The 23,717-nt window shown below is 44.3% G+C and overlaps 1 protein-coding gene across 3 annotated transcripts in view; it reads left to right on the forward strand.

The window, feature by feature from the left end:
- LOC138285541 (proteoglycan 4-like) overlaps positions 1-23,717 on the forward strand; it is a 788,550-nt gene that overhangs the window by 372,485 nt on the left and 392,348 nt on the right. For all 3 annotated transcript variants that reach the window (XR_011201610.1, XM_069225611.1, XM_069225612.1), the window contains 2 exons: positions 8,488-8,573; positions 8,660-8,733. Coding sequence is in view for 2 of the 3 variants with exons in the window: in XM_069225611.1 (XP_069081712.1) it covers positions 8,488-8,573; positions 8,660-8,733 (160 nt within the window). In the remaining variant the exon portion in view is untranslated. The remainder of the gene's footprint in view (positions 1-8,487; positions 8,574-8,659; positions 8,734-23,717) is intronic.

A 23,717-nucleotide genomic window follows, 5' to 3' on the forward strand; every position in this document is an offset into this window, starting at 1 on the left:
TCCACCAGAAAAGGCATTACCGAAGGTAAGTAACTTGTTCATCTGATAGAGACATATTCCTTACCGACCCACCCATCCTCCCCTCACTGCAAAATGATTTCTATGGATTCCCTTTTCAGGGCCCTAGTCTTGGCGCAGCATTCTCATTCTCAATGTTTTTCATGGCTCCGTGCTACTGGCGTGGAAAGTTGTAAAAAAAAAACGACGTAAGCGCACCGGGGTGGCGCCTATATACAAACATGATGTCATCACTGCGACCACGATGCCAACAAAGCACACGAGTCGACCAATGCCAGTGACGCATGTGGAGTTGACCGACACCACTTGACGGCGCTCAGGGGTACTGCTCGAAGAAAAATGTCCAGGTCCATTCTGACGCCAGAGTGGTATTGTTGAAAATGGATAATGTTTCCGCTGTAGCATATATAAACCTCCTTAAATCTGTCGGTATTAGCAAAGAAACTCTCGCTATTCTGCTTGGAACACAAGATCAGCCTGAAGGCAGAATATTTGCCTAGGAAGGCAGATACTACTGCAGACTGGAATTCAAGGTTTTATTCAGCGACTGGATGTTGAACAATCTTTGTTTCAAGAGGTCGTTTCAGATGTAGGGCCCTCTGGGGATAGATCTCTTTGCGAGAAGTCTGACATTTCAGCTGAAGAGATACTACAGTTGGATGCTAGACCTGGGTGCTTTAGCAGTGAACACATTTGTACAGTCTTGGAAAGGAGTAAACACGTATGCATTCCCTCCTTTTGATAGGGTCCTTTGGATGGTCAGACAGGAGAGGTGCTCATTTGTTCTTGTAACTCTGTTTTGGGTCTCACATGCATGGTTCCCAATGACATTGGAGCTAGCTTGCGACGTTCCCTTCTTTCTTCCTGCAGTGCAATGCCTACTGCGAAGCATAGATGGAGAGGAGCATCCTCTGGTTTTGACTGGAGCTATGAACCTTCTTGCCTGGAGAGTCTCAGGAAATCTAGAGAAATGTCAGGTTTTTCGGGAAGAGCAGAGGAGCTCTTGGATCCTGAGCTCCAGGTACCTAGTGCTGATATAGAGGAATTTGGAAGACTTGGGTACGTTGGTGCTTGGGAAGGGATCTGGATCCCGTGGAGGTAGTTAATTTTCTCATAGAATAGTTCAGTTGAGTTCTTAGCTATAGAACTATTAACTGCTATAGATCTGCGATTTCTGCAGGGCATAGTATGTTCAATGACAGGCCTCTAGGTAAGAATGTTTTGGTTTGCAGAGTGCTTAAAAGCATGAGGTTGAGGAAGCCTCCAAGACCTAGATGCTATTCATTATGGGACGTTAATTTTGTCCTGTTTGTTTTCCTCTTGGCCTGTAATAGGTATTTGGACCTGAAAAGGTTGTCTATGACAGTGGCCTCTTTACTTTGTTTAATTTCTTGTCGTCAAGTGTCGGACGTTAAGCCTTTGGAGGTAAGTAACAGAGTTTAGGATGCCTTTGGGGTTACCTTCAAGGTTATTAGAAGAAGTAAAACTATGTCTGATACTATATTTTATCCAACCTTTGATTCTTGCAGATAGCTTTTTGTTGTGAACTGCATGAAGGAGTATAACTCTGGAATGAGTGACTTTCGTTCAGATTAACCAGCTTTTGATTTCTTATATTAAACCCTTCAAATAGGTTACCACAGCTACTATTGGTAGTTGGGTAAAGTGGATTATGTAGTCAGCTGGTGTTCATTTACAGAAATTTCAAGCTCATTCTACGAGCGGTGCTATGGCCAGCCAATCATTTTCAAAGGTGGTAAACTGGAAGATATTTTGAGAGCAGCTAATTGATCTAATACTTATACCTTTGTGAAGTAATATTGTAAACTAATTGAATCCATTTCTGATGTACTGAGGGTCTACCAACATGAATGGTAGCCTCCGGTCTTGTCGATTCTCCAAATTAAATGCCAAGAGAAACTGGATTTCATTAAAGACACAGAGGTTAACATTATGCCACCATTTTAGCCCATTTATTTGGAATATATGTTTAAAGAAAAAAATTAGGAAAGAACTGTAGGATTATATTACTGCTGTTAGTTGCAATGTATCTGTTATTTCAATATTTCTTCTTTTTGTTCCAGAGAATATCTAATAGTTAGCCTACTATAAGAAAACTCATTTCTTTGACTTTTTCATTTCAAGTTTTTTTTTAATCTTCATTCCTTTTTTATGGAAACAACAATCTTGGCATTTAAAAGAGGCAGATTGTTGACTATACACACTAATTATATGTATTGAATATTCTGTTTTAGAATGTTTTCTTTGTGAGGTTAACTACTTTCAAGTGCTGTGTGGAGTGGCATTAAAGGAATAATGCATTATGTTAGCCTCCGTGTCTTTCATGAAATGAAGATTCTCTTGGCATTTAATTTAGAGAATCGCTATTGCTGTGGGTGTACCCCCACCCACCTCAGTTATCCCAGTCATACTTAACAAATATGCTGCTCACTCTGAACACGTGACCATAGTTTGCAGTGATCTGGAAAATACAAAAAAGAATCTGCAACTCCAGTAGAGGCTGTTCCTTTGGGGGGTTTTCTTTACAGACCAAAACTTACATTTGTCCTATCATCTACCTCAATTATTCTTGCGCATGGACCCCCACCCACCTCAATTATCCCAGTCCCACTTAATAACAAATATGCTGCTCGCTCTGAACACGTCATCATAGATTGTAGTCATCTGGAGGAGACAAATAGGGACCGGTAACTCCAATCTGCCACCAGGTTAAGTTAAATTGATTGCCAGCATTGAGGGTGCAATGAAGAGAGTTTATCTGTTAATAAACTAACAGCCCAATAGACTAATATTCAAACAAAAAGCACTTTATACATGCAGGAGGTCTAATGTATTATTAACAACCAGAACCTTTTCAGTCTTGCCCACAAATGGACTAGCTGAAAAATGTTCTTAGAACTTTCGATTTTTATCATGGAAAATAGCTGAGCTACACCACAAATTAGATCTGCTTGGAATTAATTTATGAATTTATATCATCATCATTTAACTTTATTTCAGCAGGTAAAAACATACCATAAAAGTACAATGCACATCGAATTTGAAAAGAAAGAAGACACTAGAGATAAAAACACAATAAAAAAAGTTAAGAAAATTGAAGAAAGTTAAGATCCAAACAAAATAAACATGAAATATATGTCTCCAGTAATAAAAAGTTCCACTCAACAAGAGACCAATTCCCTAAATCCATAAGTAACCAATAATATAGTGGGACAATATCTATATACTACAAATTAACAGCTAAAATCATGCATCGGAGTTCAATAAATATACATAAATAAATCTAAGAATTAGCTACCCAATCTTGTTCTTTAAAATTGCTAATCTAAGGCGCCAGATTGATTGAAGGAATGTTGCCACTGGTAAAACTATATGGACAGATGAATCAGATTTTAAAATTCTCTCAGCATGTAAGCAGGACCTGACACCTATGTGTTTGCAAAGGGGGGTAATCCAAAGAGCTCTTTGTTTGTGGTATGCATGGCAATGAAAAAAAAACATGTGAAACAGACTCTTCATTTTTGCAACCCATCGGGCAGAACTTAGATCTTTTGGTGGAGCTGGACCATTTATACGTTAGGGAGCACAAAGGGAGAGACCCTATTCTAAATCTGATAAAAAGGGCGCGAATTTATATCATGTTTGCATGTTACAGGAATCATGGGTGACAACCCAACTACGTAGGCCAGGGCTTGTGACCGATAATATAGATGCTATCCCATCTACTTCTGGTAGAACGTCTGTGGGCTAATAATTTGTGTAATCATTTTGTTAAATTGTCTAACCCTTCTCCCAATATTTTGGGCCTATATATTAAGGCCCCCTGTAGGATGTGTATCTGTCTTTATTATATCTACAATTATTCTCTTTCTATGAATAAAAAAATCACCCAGTCTAAAAATACTTGATGATCGTGTACTGTGTGCCATTAAATGGTCTCTAGTAATCCTTGATGGTGGTGTTCATGCCACCTATGTACCACTCGACTGTGTGAGTAACCTCACACAATAGGAGGATGAGGTTTTAGGGTGGCTGAATCATTTTTTTTTTTTAAAGGGTGGTCAGGAGCATCATCACAACTAGCTTAATTAAGTGTGTCCTACGACCTTTTCAATGGAAGGTCCATCTCAAATAAGGCAAGATCACATACTTTCCTTAGTGGCGTTAAAAAAAAAAAAAAAAAATAGCAGAATCAATTATTTTATAATTGAGCAGGATGCAAAATAATCACCCGCAAAGGACTTGGTTACATCATAATCAAGGCCTTGTCGCCTCAGCAGCTACCACTTAAAAGGGAAGAGTCTTTCATGTTGCATAATTCCAATTCTGCTCCTGTACTCAGCGGGAAGAAATTCTCTACTCCCCTTATGGGGAGTTAAGGGGGAAATGGCTGACTAAAAGGTTGGGTCCCAGGAATTTTTTCTTTTACTTGTAGTGGGGGGGGGGGGGATGCCCAAAATTGGCATGCTAATGCCCCCACCACCCCAGACACAAATAAGAACAGCCAGTTGGGGCCAGATGGCTGTTACTACCCCAGATCTGCTCCCCAGGTGGGGTAGAAAGCCCAATAGACACCAGGGATTTTTTTATATATTTAAAAGTGGAGTAGAGGGCTGCCCACAGGCATTTCTGTGCCATATTCTTCCGGAAACAGAAGTAAATCACAAATTTCCTACTACCTCCTCAGTCTCCTGAGAAAAATGATACCTCACTTGTGTGAGTGCCAAAAGCAGAGTCAGCCTAAAACGTATATTAAAAAAAAAAAAAAACTGTCCTTTTGGTTCCCCCTCAAACCTTTTGGCCCTTTTCTGTCGCAGGACCTTGCCTCACCCACACAAGTGAGGTATCATTTTTATCAGGAAACCAAGGGGAGTGCTGAGATAGAACGTTTGTGGCTCCCCACAGATTCCAGAACTTTCCATCACAGAAATGTGAGGAAAATATGTTTTTAGTCAACGTTCGAGGTTTGGAATGGGTTCTGGGGAAAACAACCTGATGAGGGCCACACTAGTCACCCCATCCTGGATTCCCCTAGGTGCCTACTTTTCAATAACGTATGTATTTGCTAGGTCTCCCTACATGCCAGCTGAGGTAGGGCTCAAAAACCACAGATATCCACTTTGCAAAAAAGCAGGTCAGTTTTGAATTGGAAAATGTGAGGTAGCCATATTGTGTGTTGGGGCATTTCCTACTGTGGGCACCAGGCCTACTCACACAAGTGAGATACCATTTTTATTGGGAGACTTTAGGGAACACGGAATAGTAGAGCAAGTGTTATTACCAATTGTAATTACCTGCATTTGCACTTTCCAAAGGTAAAACAATGTGTAAGAAGTAAGTACTGTTGAGAAATAGCCTCCAATTCCCATCCTGGTATGGGTACCCACAAATTCATATATGTGCAAATACCCCTGCTTCATATCTTGTGCCCATTTCGGAAATACATTGGGTTCCTTGATACCTACTTTTCACTATTTATATTTTACCTTATGAATTACTGTATACCCGGTACATAATGAAAAAACATTGCAAGGTGCAGCTCCGTCATTGGCTCTGGGTACCTCTGGTTCTTGGTGAACCTACAAGCCTTATCTATCCCCACAACCAGAAGGATCCAGCGAATGCAATAGTTTATTGCTTTTGAAAATCTACCATAGTTGAAAAAGTTACAGATGAAAACGTTGCCACAAATGTCTGTTCTTTTTTTCAACTCAATTTCAATATTTTTAATTTCAACTGTTAGTTTCTATAGACATTCTTTGAAGAACCTACACAAATGACCCCTTGCTGAATTCAGAATTTTGTCTACTCTTCAGAAATGTATAGTTTTTCGGGATCTACCACTGGTTTCACACCCATTTCTGCCACTAACTGGAAGGAGGTTTAGAACACAAAAAAGGAAAAATGGACTATGTCCCCGTAAAATGCCAAAACTGTGTTGAAAATGTTGTTTTTCTGATTCAGGCCTACCTGTTCCTGAAAGCTGGAAAGATGGTGATTTTAGCACCGCAAACCTTTTGTGGATACCATATGAAGGGAAAAAACTGATGCTTTCTTCTGCAGCATTTCTTTTTTTTTTTTTTTTTTTTTTAACCTAAAATTCCAAATGTAGCTCTATTTTGCCCATTTTCTCAGCCCTCTCCAGGGGAATCTATTAACTCTAGGTACCTTTAGAGTCCCCAGGATGTTGGAAAAAGAAAGGAACAACTTTGGCGTGGATGCAATATGTGGACAAAAAGTTATGAGGGCCTAAGAGTGAACTCCCCCAAATAGCCAAAAAAAGGTTAGCACAGGAGGGGAAAGGCCTAGCAGTGAAGGGGATAAGTTAGTGACAGATAAAAAATAAAATGGCCAAATATAAAATGTAATCCTGCCACATTAGTAAATATTTATGATACATTTAATTCTATATTAGCTCCCGTTGATAAATTACAAGAGCAGTATTCAAATCATTGAGCGTCATTCAGAATTGTTTACCTCTTTAAAAAGTATTTTTTTTCCAAGCATAATGTTTCAGCACCCAAGCCGAAATCCAAATCTGTATCCTGGTACAGTTATGATTGTTGAAGGGCCAAATTACAACTGATCAAACTGTCACATTGGAATACAGAACGGTTAAAAGAGATGTCATACCTTTTGAAAACGAGGTTGGGATGGGGGGGTCAATCAGCAGAATTACTGGATGCTTCTCAAAATAGTAATGCTGCATTTTGACATATAATAGCTCATGATAGTCTGGCTGGTAGTACTCCCACCAACCATAATATATAAAACCTAATCTTTGAGTCAGCCACTTTTCTGACCTTCAATCTGATCAGAACCCCAATTCCCCGATATAGTTCAAACATCTGACTCTGAACAGATCCTGTTATTGAGAGAAATTCCAGTTGATGACCTCATTGCTATTTTATTGTTAGATACTACCAGAGATTTAGAGTGCATCTCCTGGGGAAAGCTCTAGGTCCCAGTATGAACCCTGGAGATGTATATAGATCTGAGATTAGCATTGGGGTCCCAATATTAACTTAATATCCAATGTGATATTGGATGGAGCAGACCTACCAGACACTTGGGAACATATCATACCATTCTTTAAATATGGTGATGTGGAGTCTGTGGAAACTATAGACCTATACACTTTCTTGATAACTGGCACAACGTTTTCTGAAAGTATAAGCTGCAGGTCCGGAATGCTGGTGCTCAGATTGTATCCCCTTTTCAGGCTCAGGCTGGATTCCATGCTAAGGTTAGCACTATTGACCAAGTCTTTTGTTTCAGGTTTTAACATTGAAATACATTACACTGTTCAAAGATCACTTGCAAGTGGGCTTTGTTGATTTAAGGGCTGCATTTGACGTGGTTCAGAGAAACAGGTTCTTGGTTCAATGGGTGGGCCTTCTCGTATTCTGGACAATTTAATTAGTCTCATCAGTCCAAATAAGCCTAAGTTAGATGGGGTAATTCAGAAAGAAATATTAACAGCTCTTTTCTAATCCATAGGTGGGTCTATCAGGGCTGTGTCTTTGCACCCATCCTATTTTGCCACCTTGAGACCTCTTCTTTTAATAAGATTGTGGTCCAGATGTAGAGTTGAAGTGCAAAAGGTTACTGTACTTAATATAAATCTAAGTATAAAGTGGTTAAACCATGTAAAATTCTGATTCTATTGATTAGATGGCAGATGTTGTGGCAAGCTTCTTTATTAAAAAAAAATCATTGAAAGTATCTTAAAACTTACAGTACCTTTGTTAAGGGACAATGGCGTCAGTCAACTAAGAGTGGCAAGCTCTCTGGCCAGTTTCTGTGCCATAAGCTCACCCCTAAATTTGAATCCTATTTGGATGATGTTTATCGTCCTGGCTCGGTATTTTTACCTGTACAAGCTTTCGCTTAAGATAATTCTTCCACTTGTAATAATTGCTCCAACATAATTGAGAACATTGAACATGTCATTTTCTTTCACCCTGTCTATCTTAATCTTAGAGGCAAATGGATTTGCCACTATGCTAGAATCTTGATGTAAGACCTCATCAAGTTGAGCTATGAATATTTGCATCTGACACAAGCAAGCATATTGTATTTGGCAATATATGCATGTTTTATATTGTTTAAACTGTTCCTAGATGTAATGAATTGTATTTTAATTTGTAAGTTTTATGGGGTCATACTCTGAAATAAACGTTTTTGATGATGATAGTGGCCTAAAAGTATGGAGAAAGCGCAGCGAAGGCTCTTCCTTATACGCTAGCTCTTTTAAAAAGTGGGGTCTTTAATAGCAATTTCAGAGTAACGAAGTTCCATTATAATGTTCAGTACCCCTGACATTACCTGAGGAGGAGCCCCTTAATTCCACAGTGCTACTCTGAACTGAAATACTTTATAGTTGTGAAAAATTTTACCAAAGAAATGTATACTCATTTTAGCATTGTTTTAATTTTTTTTACCTAGAGTTCAAAGTGGCAGAGACTTCAGGATGTGAGTTGGAGAAGGGTTGTTATGTTCATGTTGCCGGCCTGCCCCCCTCCATATCTGAGGTATCAATAGAAGGTCTAGAGTGAGATTTTAATCAATGTTCCAATTTCTGTGTCTTTACAAATCAACAATGTCTTCTCTTTTACAGAATGAACTAAGGTCTAATTTTCTTACGTATCAGGCTTCAAAGGTCTTCATTGAGCAGTTTTCATTGAAATGCAGGTACAGTTTTCGTAACTCATTAAATATGTACATTTTGTTTACATTTAAAATTCTTTTAGATGTGCTTGCATGACTGTGATCTTCCATGTATGACCATGGTTAAATGATGCTTTAGCACCACTAATTTAAAAATGATGGCGTTGGTAATGTTGCATTGAAAGGAAATTACACAAAGGGAAGGTGTTGCTGAGCGTTACTCCAAGGTTTATGCATAAGGTGTTCCCTTGTCTTTCAGAAAGTGTAATTGGCAGCTTTTTTCCTCTACTTCATTATTATCATTCAGGTTAGAATGGAGGTTGGGCAGAATATTCCTGCAGTAGGGCCTCATCTAATATGTGGTGCTGCTGAAATAGTTTAGAGCTGACAATTTTTGTCTGCTTCATGTTTGCAAATATTATAAAAGCTGCCTGATAACAAGCTAGTTCCAGATTGGTTGTACTTTACATTATGCTCTGTTGCAAGCTGTCAAAGGAGGAGCAGCCTGTCTTTCTTAACGCTCATTCTCTAAAAGGCAAGGTAGCCACCTATATACGACTTTGGTGAGTGACAGTTTTGGATACTGGCCAAAGAGCTACGTGGACATCTATGCACATGTTTGTTAATCATTATTGTTTTTATTTGCATGGAAGCTCTGAAGCTTACTTTGGGGAGGCAGTTCTTTACCATGAGTTTCTCGCTGGTCTTTGTAAAAGGTAGAATAACTACAAGCATGTACAAGATTTCGGAACACAGCTTTCTAAATCATCTTCTTCAAGTTTTCCAGTCTAACTAAAGAATAGAAAACATGGTAAAGTAGGCTCTCTTATGGTCAGTTTTGTCTAGGCAGTTCTCCAACAGTTGTTGAATTAAAAGTATGGCTGTGATTGTCCACCACCCCTCTCGCACAGTCACTGATTTTTGATTTTGTTTAAGAGGAGGAACTGGCAGTAAGCCATATGCATTAGAAGGAATAGTTATTTTTGATGGACAATTGAACTTACTTCAGCTTCCTTGCTTTCCCTTTGTGCCTGTCCTGAGGTAGTCCTCATTTCTCTTCAAAGATCTCCATTAAAATTCATGAACACTCAGTAGTCAGTCCAGTACATTTGTACTTCTGCCATCAAACGAGAGAAATCCCTCAACTAATTATGATACAAAACTCTCCTAATAATAAAAACACAATGCCTATACATAGGCAACATTTGCTTTACATTTGTCTTTTAAAACAATGTATGAAAAATATAAAAATCCTGTTCAGTCAGTAGCTTGTCCTCCCTGTCCAAGGCCTTCTCCTACATTTCCTACCTTTCCCATGTCTTTCATTGTCCTTTATCGCTGTCTTCCTGCTTGCCTGGAAGAAAAATTGTCCAGTCAGTAGGATATCCATTTAGTCCTGTGTCTTCTCACCTACTGGCATAGGGTGTCTACTTACATACGGATTTCGCCTAGAATATTTTCTTTGATGTCCCCTCTCTAACATCCTCTTTTCAGCATCATTGGTCCTGGTGCTGAGGTGATGTTATTACACTTACGGAAATTGGAGACCATTGGTGGTGTCACTTCTCCAGTGTCTGCTAATAGACAAATGCATTAGCAAAAAACTATTCATAGAAACTTACAATCTTTTACTGTAGATTTCTGACAACATTTCACCCCTCACAATAACTAAAGCACTTGTCTCCATGTGTTTTTTACTTGAGTAGACATGGGTTATCTGTGGCACGTTTACCTTGTGTGGAAGACTGTGATTGTTCTAAGAAACAAAGTCGATATAGAAATCAATTTTCTGATTGAAATAGGAACAGAAACTCCCACCTTGTAGGGACCAACGTTTTTTATACTATGCTTTGCGACACCCATTTTTATGTTCAACATGTTTTTTTTTTTTTTTTACAGTGAATACCTCATCAGTGTCGTAAATAGGATTAACCCAAAATATGCTACTTTTAACACGGTTAACTACCAATGTCCTGTTCAGGCCATAATATGACTAAAGTCTCATCTACCTGCCTCAGACAACTGTGGTCCAATCCATCCATTTCTGCAGCCTGAAGGTTTAAATTCAGGCCAGTCAGAACATCTCCAGGTCCTTTACCCTACATCATGTCCCATCCTGCATCACGGATGTCAGTACTGATGTCAACTACCTCCCAGCCACGCTTGTCACAGCACATAGTTTCCCATCAGCCAGTAGCCTGCCATGCCTACACTCTTCCTTTTTCCGATCTCTATTGCATCTTCAGTGACTGAGTGGTGTGCTGTAAATCCATTCAGTAGTGTTTGAGATATTTGTGTTGCAAAGATGTCACGAAGGCTTTGAATGCACAATCAGTGGTGAACATTTTTACCTCTTGTCTATTGATGGATATTTTTGAATGCATCTGCTCAGCAAACTGTCTAGGTATGGCTAAAAGTAATTGAGGGGCTCAGTTGGGTTCGGTAGGAGGGGGGGCATCTCATCAGCCCTGATCAAAGGCATTTAGAAACTTCAAAAACAGTGGGCGGTAAGTGCATTCTTTCTGATGAATATATTTCCAGTGAACGCCTTTCAAGTCTTCTGTTAATTCTTTGAAGTGTGAAGTCCTTTGTCTTTCTTTAATATGTGGTAGGTTTATGTTGAGTCTTTATTTTTTAAGTCTTCCCTGCGTGATTACTGGGTGGACTGGAATATCCACACCTTGCACTCCTTTCTTTGTAACCCTGCAGAGAGTTTTATCAGCAGCTCTGTCCTTCCATTGGTTTTTTAAATGTTCCTCTGTTCCTTCAGACTTGGCTCCAGGAATGCTAGCCAAGTCCCAGATTTCTGATGGATACAACTACCTGTGGATTCCTCACCTAATGAATACTCCCATGGCGCCAGCATTCGACGGAAATATTCTTCCTAGTCTCTGCACGTCGACGAGGACGTCACTCTAGCCCACGCGACGCCGTCTGACGTCATACAGGCAATAAGAGGTCCTCGCCGACGTCAGTTCCCTTTTTTCCGTGCATTCGAAACGTTATCTTCGAGGGAGCTACTGTTGCTTTCGAAGTTACAGTGTGTTTTTCTGCTGCGTGATTTTTATCTGAGAGTTACTATGTCTCAGAGGAAGTCTGGTTTCAAGCTCTGTCGGGAGTGTGGGGGCAAGATGTCCGTTACGGACCCGCACTCGGACTGTTTATGGTGCTTAAGCTCCGACCACGACGTCGCAACATGTGATTCATGCCAACACATGAATCCCAAGGCCCTAAAAGAGCGAGAGGCTAAACTCTTCATGGCGAAGTCGAAGAGGAAGGAGAAGAAGCATCATAGGAAGTCCTCCTCGCCGAAGACTCATCGGCGCCATCGAGATTCCCGGCGCCGTAGGGATTCACGGTGCCATTCCAGCCAGAGGTCTCGATCGAGGTCGCCTTCGGCTCGGCGTCGTAAGACTTGGGAGGTCAGTCCCACAGTCACTCCACATCCATCTACGCCGTTGCCTTCTCCGGCTTCGCCGACTTCGCCTGGGCAGACATCTTCAGTGATTGAAGTGCCGCAGCCTCAGGTGTTCTCTCCGGCGTCGCAGACGTCGAGGCTGGCGTCGGGGTCGCCTTCGATCCAGGCACCCCAGTATCCGGCTTTTCCTGCCCCTGGAGCCGATAATACCGCATTTTTGAATGCAAAGTATTCCATCTTTCAGCAGATGGCTCCAGGAGGTGCTCCAACTGGTCCTTCGGGCCGTTGGCTTTCACCTTGGGTGCTCCGGCGCCGCTACGGCCAGCACCCTTCATGCCCTTTCTCCCCTTAGGGAATGTGGGCTTGGCGCCGGTGTCGACTCTGGTGTCCGCTCCAGTGGCCCCAGAGGTTTCGGCCCCGGAGGTTTCCATCCAGTCGACTTCGGGGTTTCGACCAGTGACTCCGACAGGACCATCGGAGGCTCCGAGACGCGCCTCTCTGCATCCGGCTCCTACCTCGGCGTCGAAGCTGCCTGTGGCGCCGGACATGGCGTCGTATGGATCCGGCGATCAGCGTCGTTCCTCGAATTCGGCGGATGCCATGTCGACGCCGCGTATTGAAGAGAGGCTACATTCTAGGAGGCGTGCTCTCCGTCTCTTAGAGGAGCAGGAATACCAACGGGTCTTGGAGGAAGGAGAGATAGAGGATTCTGGCGAGGGTCTTCATGGACTGGATACAGCTAGTGGGCTGGATACTTCCCCTGAGTGGGACTTGTCATCTCCAGGGGAGTATACTGAGGAGGTAGCCACTTTTCACGCTGTGGTAAGAAAGGCAGCTAACTTTCTTGAATTGCCTTTGCCGGTAGCGGAGGCGAAGCAGAATTTGTTGACTGAGATCCTGCATCCGGCCTCTACTGCAGCGGAGCCTCTTTTACCATTCAATGAGGCTTTGCTTGATCTGGTGTTGGAGGTGTGGAAGAAGCCGGTATCTTCCTCGGCTGTTCATAGGGCTGTGGCCAGGAGGTATCGGGCTGCACCATCTGACCCTGGCTTTCTGTCCAGACACCCTACGCCGGAGAGCTTGGTGGTCCAGGCCTCCTGTTCTTCTAGATCTGCGCCTGGATCTTTTCCGACGGTGCCGGGGGATAGAGACTCCAAGAAGTTGGACTCACAGTCCAAGAAAATATTCTCATCCTGCAGCATGGCGTTGAAGTCCACCAACGCGTCATGTATCTTGGGGAGGTACATCTATGCTCTTATGGACGAAATAACATCTTCACATACGGAGCTTCCCCAAGGGATTTGAATATCGTCTCCGATGCCCAGGCTGCTGCAACCCAGGTTATCCAATCTGGGTTGGATACGACTGACTCAGTGGCTAGGGCGATGGGCACGGCTGTGGTTGCGAGGAGACCGGCTTGGCTTCGCAACTCAGGGTTCTCTGTGGACGTGCAGTCGACCCTGTTGGACCTCCCGTTTGGGGACAAACTGTTTGGGGCCAAGGCGGTTTCGGCCCTGGAGAGGTTCAAAGAAAGCAGGGTCACAGCCAAATCATTAGGACTACAAGCCCCTTCTTCTACCTCCTCCAGATTTTTCTGGAGGTTTCGTGGATTTGGACGTGGCTCTTCCTCCTCTTCCTTTCGGGGGAAATTCCAGCAACCCGCCTCTTCTCACCCCTATAGATCATTTAGAGGGAGAGGTAGGGCCCGCACCAGAGGAGCCTCTCAGCAGCACTCTGCCTCTTCCTCGTCCTCTGGAGGGGTGCAGCAGGGAAAGCAGCCTTAGGCTTCCACCATTTCCCACTCACTCCTCTCCTGTAGGGGGAAGATTACGGCATTTTCTCCACAAATGGGAGACTATTACAACGGACAATTGGGTTATCAGTATTGTGGAGAAAGGCTACACCCTTCCCTTTCGGGAGTTTCCGCCCCCCCTCCCGCCCCGCCCATCTTATTGTTCAGAAGAACACCTCCTGTTGCTAGAACAGGAGGTTCAAGTCCTCCTTTCAAAGGGCGCAGTGGAGTTGGTTCCAGAGCAGGAAAGGGGTCGAGGTTGTTACTCAAGGTACTTCCTGATTCCCAAGAAAGATGGTCGGTTGAGACCGATCCTGGATCTGAGGATCTTGAATTGGTTCCTCAATCAGGAAAAGTTCAAGATTCTGACCCTAGCACAGGTGCTTTTGGCGTTGAACAAAGAAGATTGGATGGTGTCTGTCAACTTGCAGGATGCTTATTTTCATATCCCGATACTCAAGTCGCACAGGAAGTATCTCCGGTTTGTGGTAGGGTCGCAGCACTATCAGTTTGCGGTCCTCCCGTTTGGTCTTACTTCAGCACCTCGAGTCTTCACGAAGGTGATGTCAGTGGTTGCGGCAGAGCTCAGAAGGAAGGGGATAGCAGTATTCCCTTACTTGGACGACTGGTTGATCAAAGCCAAGTCCCCGGAGCTTGTGTCGTATCATCTGCAGTCAACAACCCAGTTGTTGTTCGACCTGGGCTTTACGGTGAACGTGCCCAAATCTCACCTGGAGCCCTCTCAGCGCCTCCTGTTCATAGGGGCAGTACTGGATACAACATTGAATCGAGCCATTCCTCCGCCTCAGCGGGTTCAAGATATTCAGGAATTGGTTCCAAGGTTTTGAACTGTAGCGGTAGTTCCAGTCCTCAAGGTCCTTCGTCTGCTCGGTCTGTTTGCCTCCTGCATACTGTTGGTCACGCATGCTCGCTGGCACATGAGGGCTCTTCAGTGGTGCCTCCGAAGGCAGTGGTCTCAACACAAGGGAGATCTAGAAGGTGCGGTCAAGATCTCCAGAGATGCTGCTGTGGACTTGACGTGGTGGATTGCGAGCAACAATCTTTCGCAAGGAAAGCCGTTCGCGCAGTCGCCACCAGTGGCCACGGTCATAACGGATGCTTCCACTCTAGGGTGGGGAGCTCATCTGGGGGATCTGGAGATCAAAGGACTTTGGTCTCCAGAGGAACAGATGTTTCATATCAATCTGTTAGAGTTACGGGCTGTACGTCTGGCTCTCAAGCCCTTCCTCCCTTCCCTTCGTGGTCAGTCGGTACAGGTCCTGACGGACAATACTACCACAATGTGGTACATAAACAAACAGGAAGGAGTAGGGTCGTACCTTCTCTGCAGAGAAGCTCTTCGACTATGGTCCTGGGCAAAGGACCATCAGATTTGCTTGGTAGCAAATCATTTGGCCGGGGTCTTGAATGTACGTGCGGACAGTCTCAGTCGCCAATTCTCGGCCGACCACGAGTGGCGTCTCCATCCAGATCAAGTCTGTTTAATCTTCCAGATGTGGGGGTTTCCTCAGATAGATCTGTTTGCCACTCGGGAGAATGCGCATTGTCCGTTATTCTGCAGCCTCCAGTATCCGGTGCAGGGAGCATTGGGGGACGCGTTTCTGATAACCTGGTGCGACCAGTTGCTTTACGCGTTTCCCCCCATACCCTTGATTCCTCGAGTGTTGAGGAAGATTCGCCAAGACCGGGCCCAAGTCATCTTAATAGCTCCGGATTGGCCAAGGAGGGTGTGGTACTCCGACCTTCTCCAACTCTCGCTGTGCCCTCTGCTCCGTCTCCCTCTCAGGGCAGACCTCCTCTCGCAGTCGCAGGGGCAGGTTTTACACCCCAACCTCCAGAGTCTACCCCTACATGCCTGGAGATTGAACGGGGCAACCTGAGTTCCTTCTCTCTCCCGCCTGATGTAGTGGATGTTATATTAGCGGCCAGGCGACACTCCACTAAATCTATCTACGCTAATAGGTGGTCTAAATTTGTTATGTGGTGTGGAGAGAGACAGATTGACCCCTTACATGCTCATCTGTCAGATGTTTTGTCTTTTGCTCTGTCTCTAGCGCAGAAAGGTTGTGCAGTGGCTACCATTAAAGGTTATTAGTCTGCCCTGTCAGCCTTCATTTGTCTTCCAGATCAACCATCGTTATTTAAATCCCCTATTGTTCTCAGATTCTTGAAAGGTCTTGTAAATAAACCATTTGTTATGCCTCAATGGGATTTGTCCTTGGTCCTCACTTTCCTTATGGGGTCCCCTTTTGAGCCTATGCATTCTTGCCCCTTAAGGTATTTGGTTATTAAAACAGTCTTCCTGGTGGCTATAACATCTGCAAGGAGAGTGAGTGAGTTGCAAGCCTTATCGGTAAAACCCCCTTATACAACTTTTTATGGGGATAAGGTGGTGTTGAGGACCAAGGCTGCTTTCCTCCTGAAGGTTGTTTCACCCTTCCATTTGGCCCAGACAATTACTTTTTCCACGTTCTATCCTCCGCCTCATCCTTCAAAGGAGGAAGAGAGACTACATCGATTGGACCCAAAGAGGGCGTTAAGCTTCTACATTGATAGAACGAAGGACTTCAGGCTGGAGGATCAGCTGTTCATCCGATACGTGGGCAAGAGGAGAGGAAAGGCAGTCCACAAGAGAACACTCTCCAGGTGGGTTGTTCTTTGCATTAAAATCTGTTACTCTTTGGCAAAGAAGGATCCTCCTGATGACATTAGAGCTCATTCCACCAGAGCTAAGTCGGCCACTACGGCCTTGGCCGGAGGTGTTCCTGTGGTCGACATCTGCAAGGCCGCAACTTGGTCGTCCCTTCACACTTTTGCGAAACATTACTGCTTAGACTCTGAGGTCAGAAGGGACGGCCATTTTGCACGGTCAGTGCTGCAGGATTTCTTGGTTTGACCATTTCGGCACCCACCACCGGGATTGGTACTGCTTTGGGACTCTATTCATTAGGTGAGGAATCCACAGGTAGTTGTATCCATCAGAAGAACGAGTTACTTACCTTCGGTAACGACTTTTCTGGTGGATACATTAGCTACCTGTGGATTCCTCACGGTCCCACCCGCCTCCCTGTTGCCTTTCTGGTCTTACCAAGTAATCCTTGAGTGCGCTCCTCTTGGTCTTCAAGGTTGCAATAGATGTTGTATATATGGATACTTGTATATAATTATATGTATATATATATGTATATATCTTTGTGTATATACATGATTTGCATATATTTGTTGGTTTAAAAAAATAAAAAAAAATAAGAGTTATATTAAATCTACAGCCATTTTATTGCAATGTTGTGTATTTTACAATGTTATGGGATGTTGCCTTGCTCTTTCATTGCATTGGGTTGTTGTTCTCATGCACGTAAAAAATATTGGTACTGACGTCGGCGAGGACCTCTTATTGCCTGTATGACGTCAGACGGCGTCGCGTGGGCTAGAGTGACGTCCTCGTCGACGTGCAGAGACTAGGATGAAGATTTCCGTCGAATCCTGGCGCCATGGGAGTATTCATTAGGTGAGGAATCCACAGGTAGCTAATGTATCCACCAGAAAAGTCGTTACCGAAGGTAAGTAACTCATTCTTCTACCCCATACAGATAGATTGATCACTGATTTTTGGTTTGGAAAAGTTTGGAATAGCACTATGTGGATGTTGTTTAATGAGACAGTTACTGCCAGCCTCTGCTACTTGGGCTTCCAGATGCTTCTTCCATTTTAGATTCAACAAGAATTTTTCATTAGGAAATGAAAAATCTGACCCTTGAGAGGGAATTTATTTCAGATTGTTTTGCCTTGCTTCTTGTGTTTGTCGTCACACAGCAAGCATCCAGTTTTGTATGGTCAATGTGAATTGCATTTTAAAGTTACAGTATGACAACTGTCTCATACTGATTCATGAGTGTGGTTAGTTGCACCTTGGATATACTCAGTAGATTCCCAGTGTATACATTTATTATTATTGTTTTTTTATGTAAAGCGCATAGCTACTCAGTGTCCCAGATTGGTAGCCACTGATCAGAAGGATGTATTTCAAAAGGTGTGTGAAAACATTGGTGTTCACCTGCGTTTAAAGTACCCTTCATCTTTGGTTGCCCTCAGATCTAAATGAAAAGTATTCCATCTTAAAGTGACCAACGATGAAAAAGAGCATACACCCCATTTCTTCCTTCTAGTTTTTGGTGCATTCACCAACAAAGCATCAGAAGAGTGAAACGTTCTGGTTGGAAGATAATGTGCTGTTGTGTTAGTTAGCTAGTTAGGGCCAAACTGATAAAAAGCTCTATGCGCTAAATCTAAACACTTAACTGAAGATGATCCTGGATCTGTAGCCTGTGCAACTCCTTCAGGTGCAGAGGAATATGATCATTTTTACAGAGTCCTAACAGCAGACAAGCTTCTGCATTCTGCTGCAGCTGGAGCCTCTTAAGTTGGTATGAAGGTAGACCGCAGTACAAAGCATTAGCATTATCCATAAAAGAGGTGTTAAGGGCATGGATTATCATCTTCTGCCAATCTAAGGGAAGTAGGAATAAAAACCTTTTTAATCAACATAGCAGGTCAAAGCACATTCCCACCACATTGTCCACTTGGGGTCACAAGATAATTTATTATCACATTTTACTCCTAGGCTGCAAACAGCTGAGGCTGTGGTGGGAAGAGAAGGAACCATACTAGGGCAAAATTTGCCTCCCCACTCAGGAATGTTGGAACCAAACAGTAGAACCTCAGTTTGATTAGTATTGCATAGGAGATTGTCCTTACACATCCACTGAAACACTGCTGGTAGACATAAGATAAATCTGTTGTGCATATTGGGGGTATTACCATCCGAAGTAAGGAGGATCGTCGGCATACACCACCACCTGCACACTAAAGGATTCAACCAGGACTGCCATGGGAGTCATATTCATGTTGAACAGTGTAGGACTCAATGCAGAGCCATAGGGGACACCATACCACAAAGGTTTGGGATCAGACGCAAAAAGTGGCATCCAAACCGACTGGGTTCTGTCCGAAAGAGAAGATTTAAACCACACTAAGGCGGCCCCCCTGATATTGTTAAGTCTTTGTAAGAGGATGGAATGAGAAACAGTATTGAATGCCACTGATAATTCTAGCAGTAGGAGAGCCACTTGCTTCCCTTAATCCACAGGACGTTTAATAATATCCAAGACTTCCACCAATGTAGTTTCAGTTCTATGTCCATGGCGAAAGCCCAATGAAGAGGAATGCAGCAACTGGTTGGAGTCCAAATACCCAGACAATTGAGCATTCATCAATTTGTCTAAACTTTTAGAGAAGGCCGGTAAGATTGACATAGCTGAAAGATTTTTCACTAGTGGGATGTGTAGGAAGCGGAGAACCTAAGGTACTTACACCTTTTACCAGGTCCAGTTATCCCCTATTAGTGTAGTGTAGGCAGTGTTTGGAAGCCAGGCTCTCTAGAGGTAGCTGTGCAGGAGGGATCAAGGCTTATCTAGGAGACATGCAATCCTTATGCAATACCACTGTAGTCACACAGCACTGACACACATGAAAGAAAACACTCAGTGTTAAAAAAATAAAGGTACTTTATTTTAGTGACACAATTACCAAAAAGGACTTGAGAGGCAACCCTCCAGTAGGAGTTAAGTAACATACTAGATATGTACCCCAGTACAAGAAATAGGCATAAAAAGCGTAGAAAACAGTACAGAAGCAATGGACAATAGTGACCCTTGGGGGAGCCCAAACCATATACTAAAACAAGCATTTGCAATGCAATGGGTCTCGCGTTTACTTGAGTTAAAGCTATTAGCCTTGTAAACGCCTAACCAGACTTTTCTTTCCACATAAACTGAAAATGAAAAGTAAAACAGTTTCACATAAGCGGGGCGATGGCTGCCATAAGCGCAAAGCAAACACACAAAAGGAAACAGAAGTTTGCTCGCAGTAAAACATATGGGCAAAAGTGCAATTGTCCATGTAACCGGAAAAAGTGCAATTATCCATGTAACCGGCAAAAGTACATATATCTATGTAACCGGGTTGATGTCATGCAAAACGCTCTACTAATGCCCAGGGAGCTTGCGCTGCCTAAGAAATAGAGAGAAAAAATAGTGCAGAAACCATACGGAAAACATGGAGCCTCGTATGTTTTCAGGAGTTGCACAGTGCGCTTCAGGTGGGCTATACACCGGAAAAGGCATGACATATGCATGCCTTTCACTAATTAAATTGAGCTAATTTTAAAAGGCAAGCCCACAAACCAACCAAAATGATGGGCTTGACATATGTGTGGTTAAAAGCCCAAAGAGAGATTACACCAGGGACAGAGCGCTTTGTGCTTGACCCTAAAAAGCAAGCATGGCACTATTACCAACGAGGTTAGCAACACAAAACCACAAATCCTGTGTCTTACCACATCACATTGTGTTATCACAACCAAATATTTTAACGCAACAAGATAAATCTGACTGCTGAAACACAAAATAAAACTCACTAAAATACTTCTTCAAGCAAGCAATGTAATATGCCTCAATCATATTTCAATTTATACCTACCAGGAAAAACTCTAATCTGTGTATTAAAAGGAAAAATGTTCAGGCTTCTGTGTGCAGCAACAAAGTTGGAATCCTAAAATCAGTAAACCCATTGTGTTCATTCATCCTGTATAACCTCTGTATGTGTAAAACATAGCAGACCACAATCTGCCAAGCAAGTGCTACACTGATAGGTATGAAATAATGCTACACTATATTTGGCAGCGCTAATATTTTCCAATCATATTGCGTAGTGTCCTGAGTAAGCACATAAAACACATCAGTGCCCAAACAAAACAAAGATCTGCAAACTTCAGCTCATCCAGACCACCAAAAGATCTTTTCACGAAGAACGAATGGACAACAACTCGCACAACAGCAAGGAGCTCTTCAGCATCATCAAGGAACTCACCAACCCCAAGTCCAGCTTCGCCGACCCCCCTCCCACTCGCAAGACCTCTGTGACTCCCTCGCCACATTTTTACACCGCAAGATCACAGACATCCATGGCCGCTTCGCACCACCACCCCCCACCACCACCACTGCCAAGGCCGACCCCGATGCACCCAACTACACCAACATCCTGAGTGCCTGGACCCCCACCAACGACAAGGAAACCGCCAAGACCATGAGCACTATCCACTCCGGTTCACCCGCCGACCCCTGCCCTCACCCCGTCTTCAATAAAGCCAGCCAAATCATCGCTCGCTAGCCCCAGACCATCAACAGCTCCTTCGAGACTGCCATCTTCCCAGAGAGCTGGAAACACGCCGAAGTCAACGCCCTGCTCAAAAAGCCCAAAGCAGATCTCGAAGACCTCAAAAACTACCTGCCCATCTCCCTACTCCCCTTCCCTGCGAAGGTCATCGAGAAGATAGTCAACAACTGTAGGAAGTTGGCTCTGTATATACTATTTCAAAGTAAGAAATAGTGTGCACAGAGTCCAAGGGTTCCCCTTAGAGGTAAGATAGTGGCAAAAGGAGATAATTCTAATGCTCTATTTTGTGGTAGTGTGGTCGAGCAGTAGGCTTATCAGAGGGTAGTGTTAAGCATTTGTTGTACACACACGCAATAAATGAGTAACACACACACAAAGACAATTCCAGGCTAATAAGTTTTTATATAGAAAAATATATTTTCTTAGTTTATTTGAAGAACCACAGGTTCAAGATTTGAAAGTAATACTTCAATTGAAAGGTATTTCACTCAGGTATTCTAGGAACTTTGAATAATCACAATAGCATGTACAGTTTTGACAACAATGGCAATAAGCTATTTTAAAAGTGGACACAGTGCAAAAATCAACAGTTCCTGGGGGAGGTAAGTAAATGTTAAGTTCACAGGTAACTAAAACACTTACAGGGTTCAAAGTTGGGTCCAAGGTAGCCCACCGTTGGGGGTTCAAGGCAACCCCAAAGTTACCACACCAGCAGCTCAGGGCCGGTCAGGTGCAGAGGTCAAAGAGGTGCCCAAAACAAATAGGCTTAAATGGGAACAAGGGTGCCCCGGTTCCAGTCTGCCAGCAGGTAAATACCCGCGTCCTCGGAGGACAGACCAGGGGGGTTGTGTAGGGCACCGGGGGGGAACACAAGAAGGCACAGAAAGTACACCCTCAGCGGCACAGGGGAGGCCGGGTGCAGAGTGCAAACAGGCATCGGATTTTGTTTTGAAAGCAATGGGGAGACCTGGGGGTCTCTTCAATGATGCAGGCAGGTACAGGGGGGGGGCTCCTCGGGGTAGCCACCACCTGGGCAAGGCAGAGGGTCGCCTGGGGGTCGTCCTGCACTGGAGTTCAGTTCCTTCAGGTCCTGGGGGCTGCGGGTGCAGTGTTGGTTCCAGGCGTCTGGTCCCTTGTTACAGGCAGTCGCAGTCAGGGGGAGCCTCTGGATTTTCTCTGCAGGCGTCGCTGTGGGGGCCAACTCTGGCTACTCACGGGCTTGCAGTTGCCGGGGAGTCCTCCCTGAGGTGTTTGTTTTCCGCAGGTCGAGCCAGGGGCATCGGGTGCAGAGTGGAAAGTTGCACGCTTCCGGGGAGAAACGTAGGGTCTTTAAAGTTGCTTCTTTGTTGCAGAAAGTTGCAGTTTGTTGAACAGGGCTGCTGTTCTCGGGAGCTTCTTGGTCCTTTAGATGCAGGGCATTCCTCTGAGGCTTTCAGAGGTCGCTGGTCCCTGTTGGAGTGGTCGCTGTTGCAGTTTTCGAGAAGTAGGTAGACAGGCCGGTGGGGCTAGGGCCAAATCAGTTGTCGTCTCCGTCTTCACTGCAGGGCTTCAGGTCAGCAGTCCTTCTTCTTTAGGTTGCAGGAATCTATCTTCCTTGGTTCTGGGGGCCCCTAAATACTGGATTTAGGGGTGTGTTTAGGGCCATTGGCTAATGTCCATGAGGGTGGCTACACCCTCTTTGTGCCTCCTCCCTGTGGGGAGGGGTGCACATCCCTAATCCTATTGGGGGAATCCTCCTTCTACAAGATGGAGGATTTCTAAAAGTAAGAGTCACCTCAGCTCAGGACACCTTAGGGGCTGTCCTGACTGGTGGGTGACTCCTCCTTGTTTTTCTCATTATCTCCTCCAGCCTTGCCGCCAAAAGTGGGGGCAGTGGCCGGATGGCCCCAGACCTAAACACACCCCTAAATCGAGTATTTAGGGGCTCCCAGAACCCAGCAAGATAGATTCCTGCAACCTAAGACGAAGAAGGACTGCTGAGCTGAAAACCCTGCAGAGAAGACGGAGACACCAACTGCTTTGGCCCCAGCTCTACCGGCCTGTCTACCCACTTCAAAAGAACTGCTCCAGCGACGTGTTCCACAGGGTCCAGCGACCTCTGAAGCCTCAGAGGCCTACCCTGCATCTAGAAGGACCAAGAACTCCCGAGGACAGCAGCTCTGTTCCAAGAAAGAAGCATCTTTGCAACAAAGAAGCAACTTTGAAAGAACACACGTTTACCGCCGGAAGCGTGAGACTTTGCACTCTGCACCCGACGCCCCCGGCTCGACTTGTGGAGAACCAACACTACAGGGAGGACTCCCCGGCGACTGCGAGCCCGTGAGTAGCCAGAGTTGACCCCCCTGAACCCCCACAGCGACACCTGCAGAGGGAATCCAGAGGTTCCCCCTGACCGCGACTGCCTGCTTTAAAGACCCGACGCCTGGTAAGGACACTACACCCGCAGCCCCCAGGACCTGAAGGATCCGACCTCCAGTGCAGGAGCGACCCCCAGGTGGCCCTCTCCCTTGCCCAGGTGGTGGCTACCCCGAGGAGCCCCCCCCT

This window comes from Pleurodeles waltl, chromosome 3_1, assembly GCF_031143425.1.
Source record: "Pleurodeles waltl isolate 20211129_DDA chromosome 3_1, aPleWal1.hap1.20221129, whole genome shotgun sequence".
NCBI classification, from domain to species: Eukaryota; Metazoa; Chordata; class Amphibia; order Caudata; family Salamandridae; genus Pleurodeles; species Pleurodeles waltl.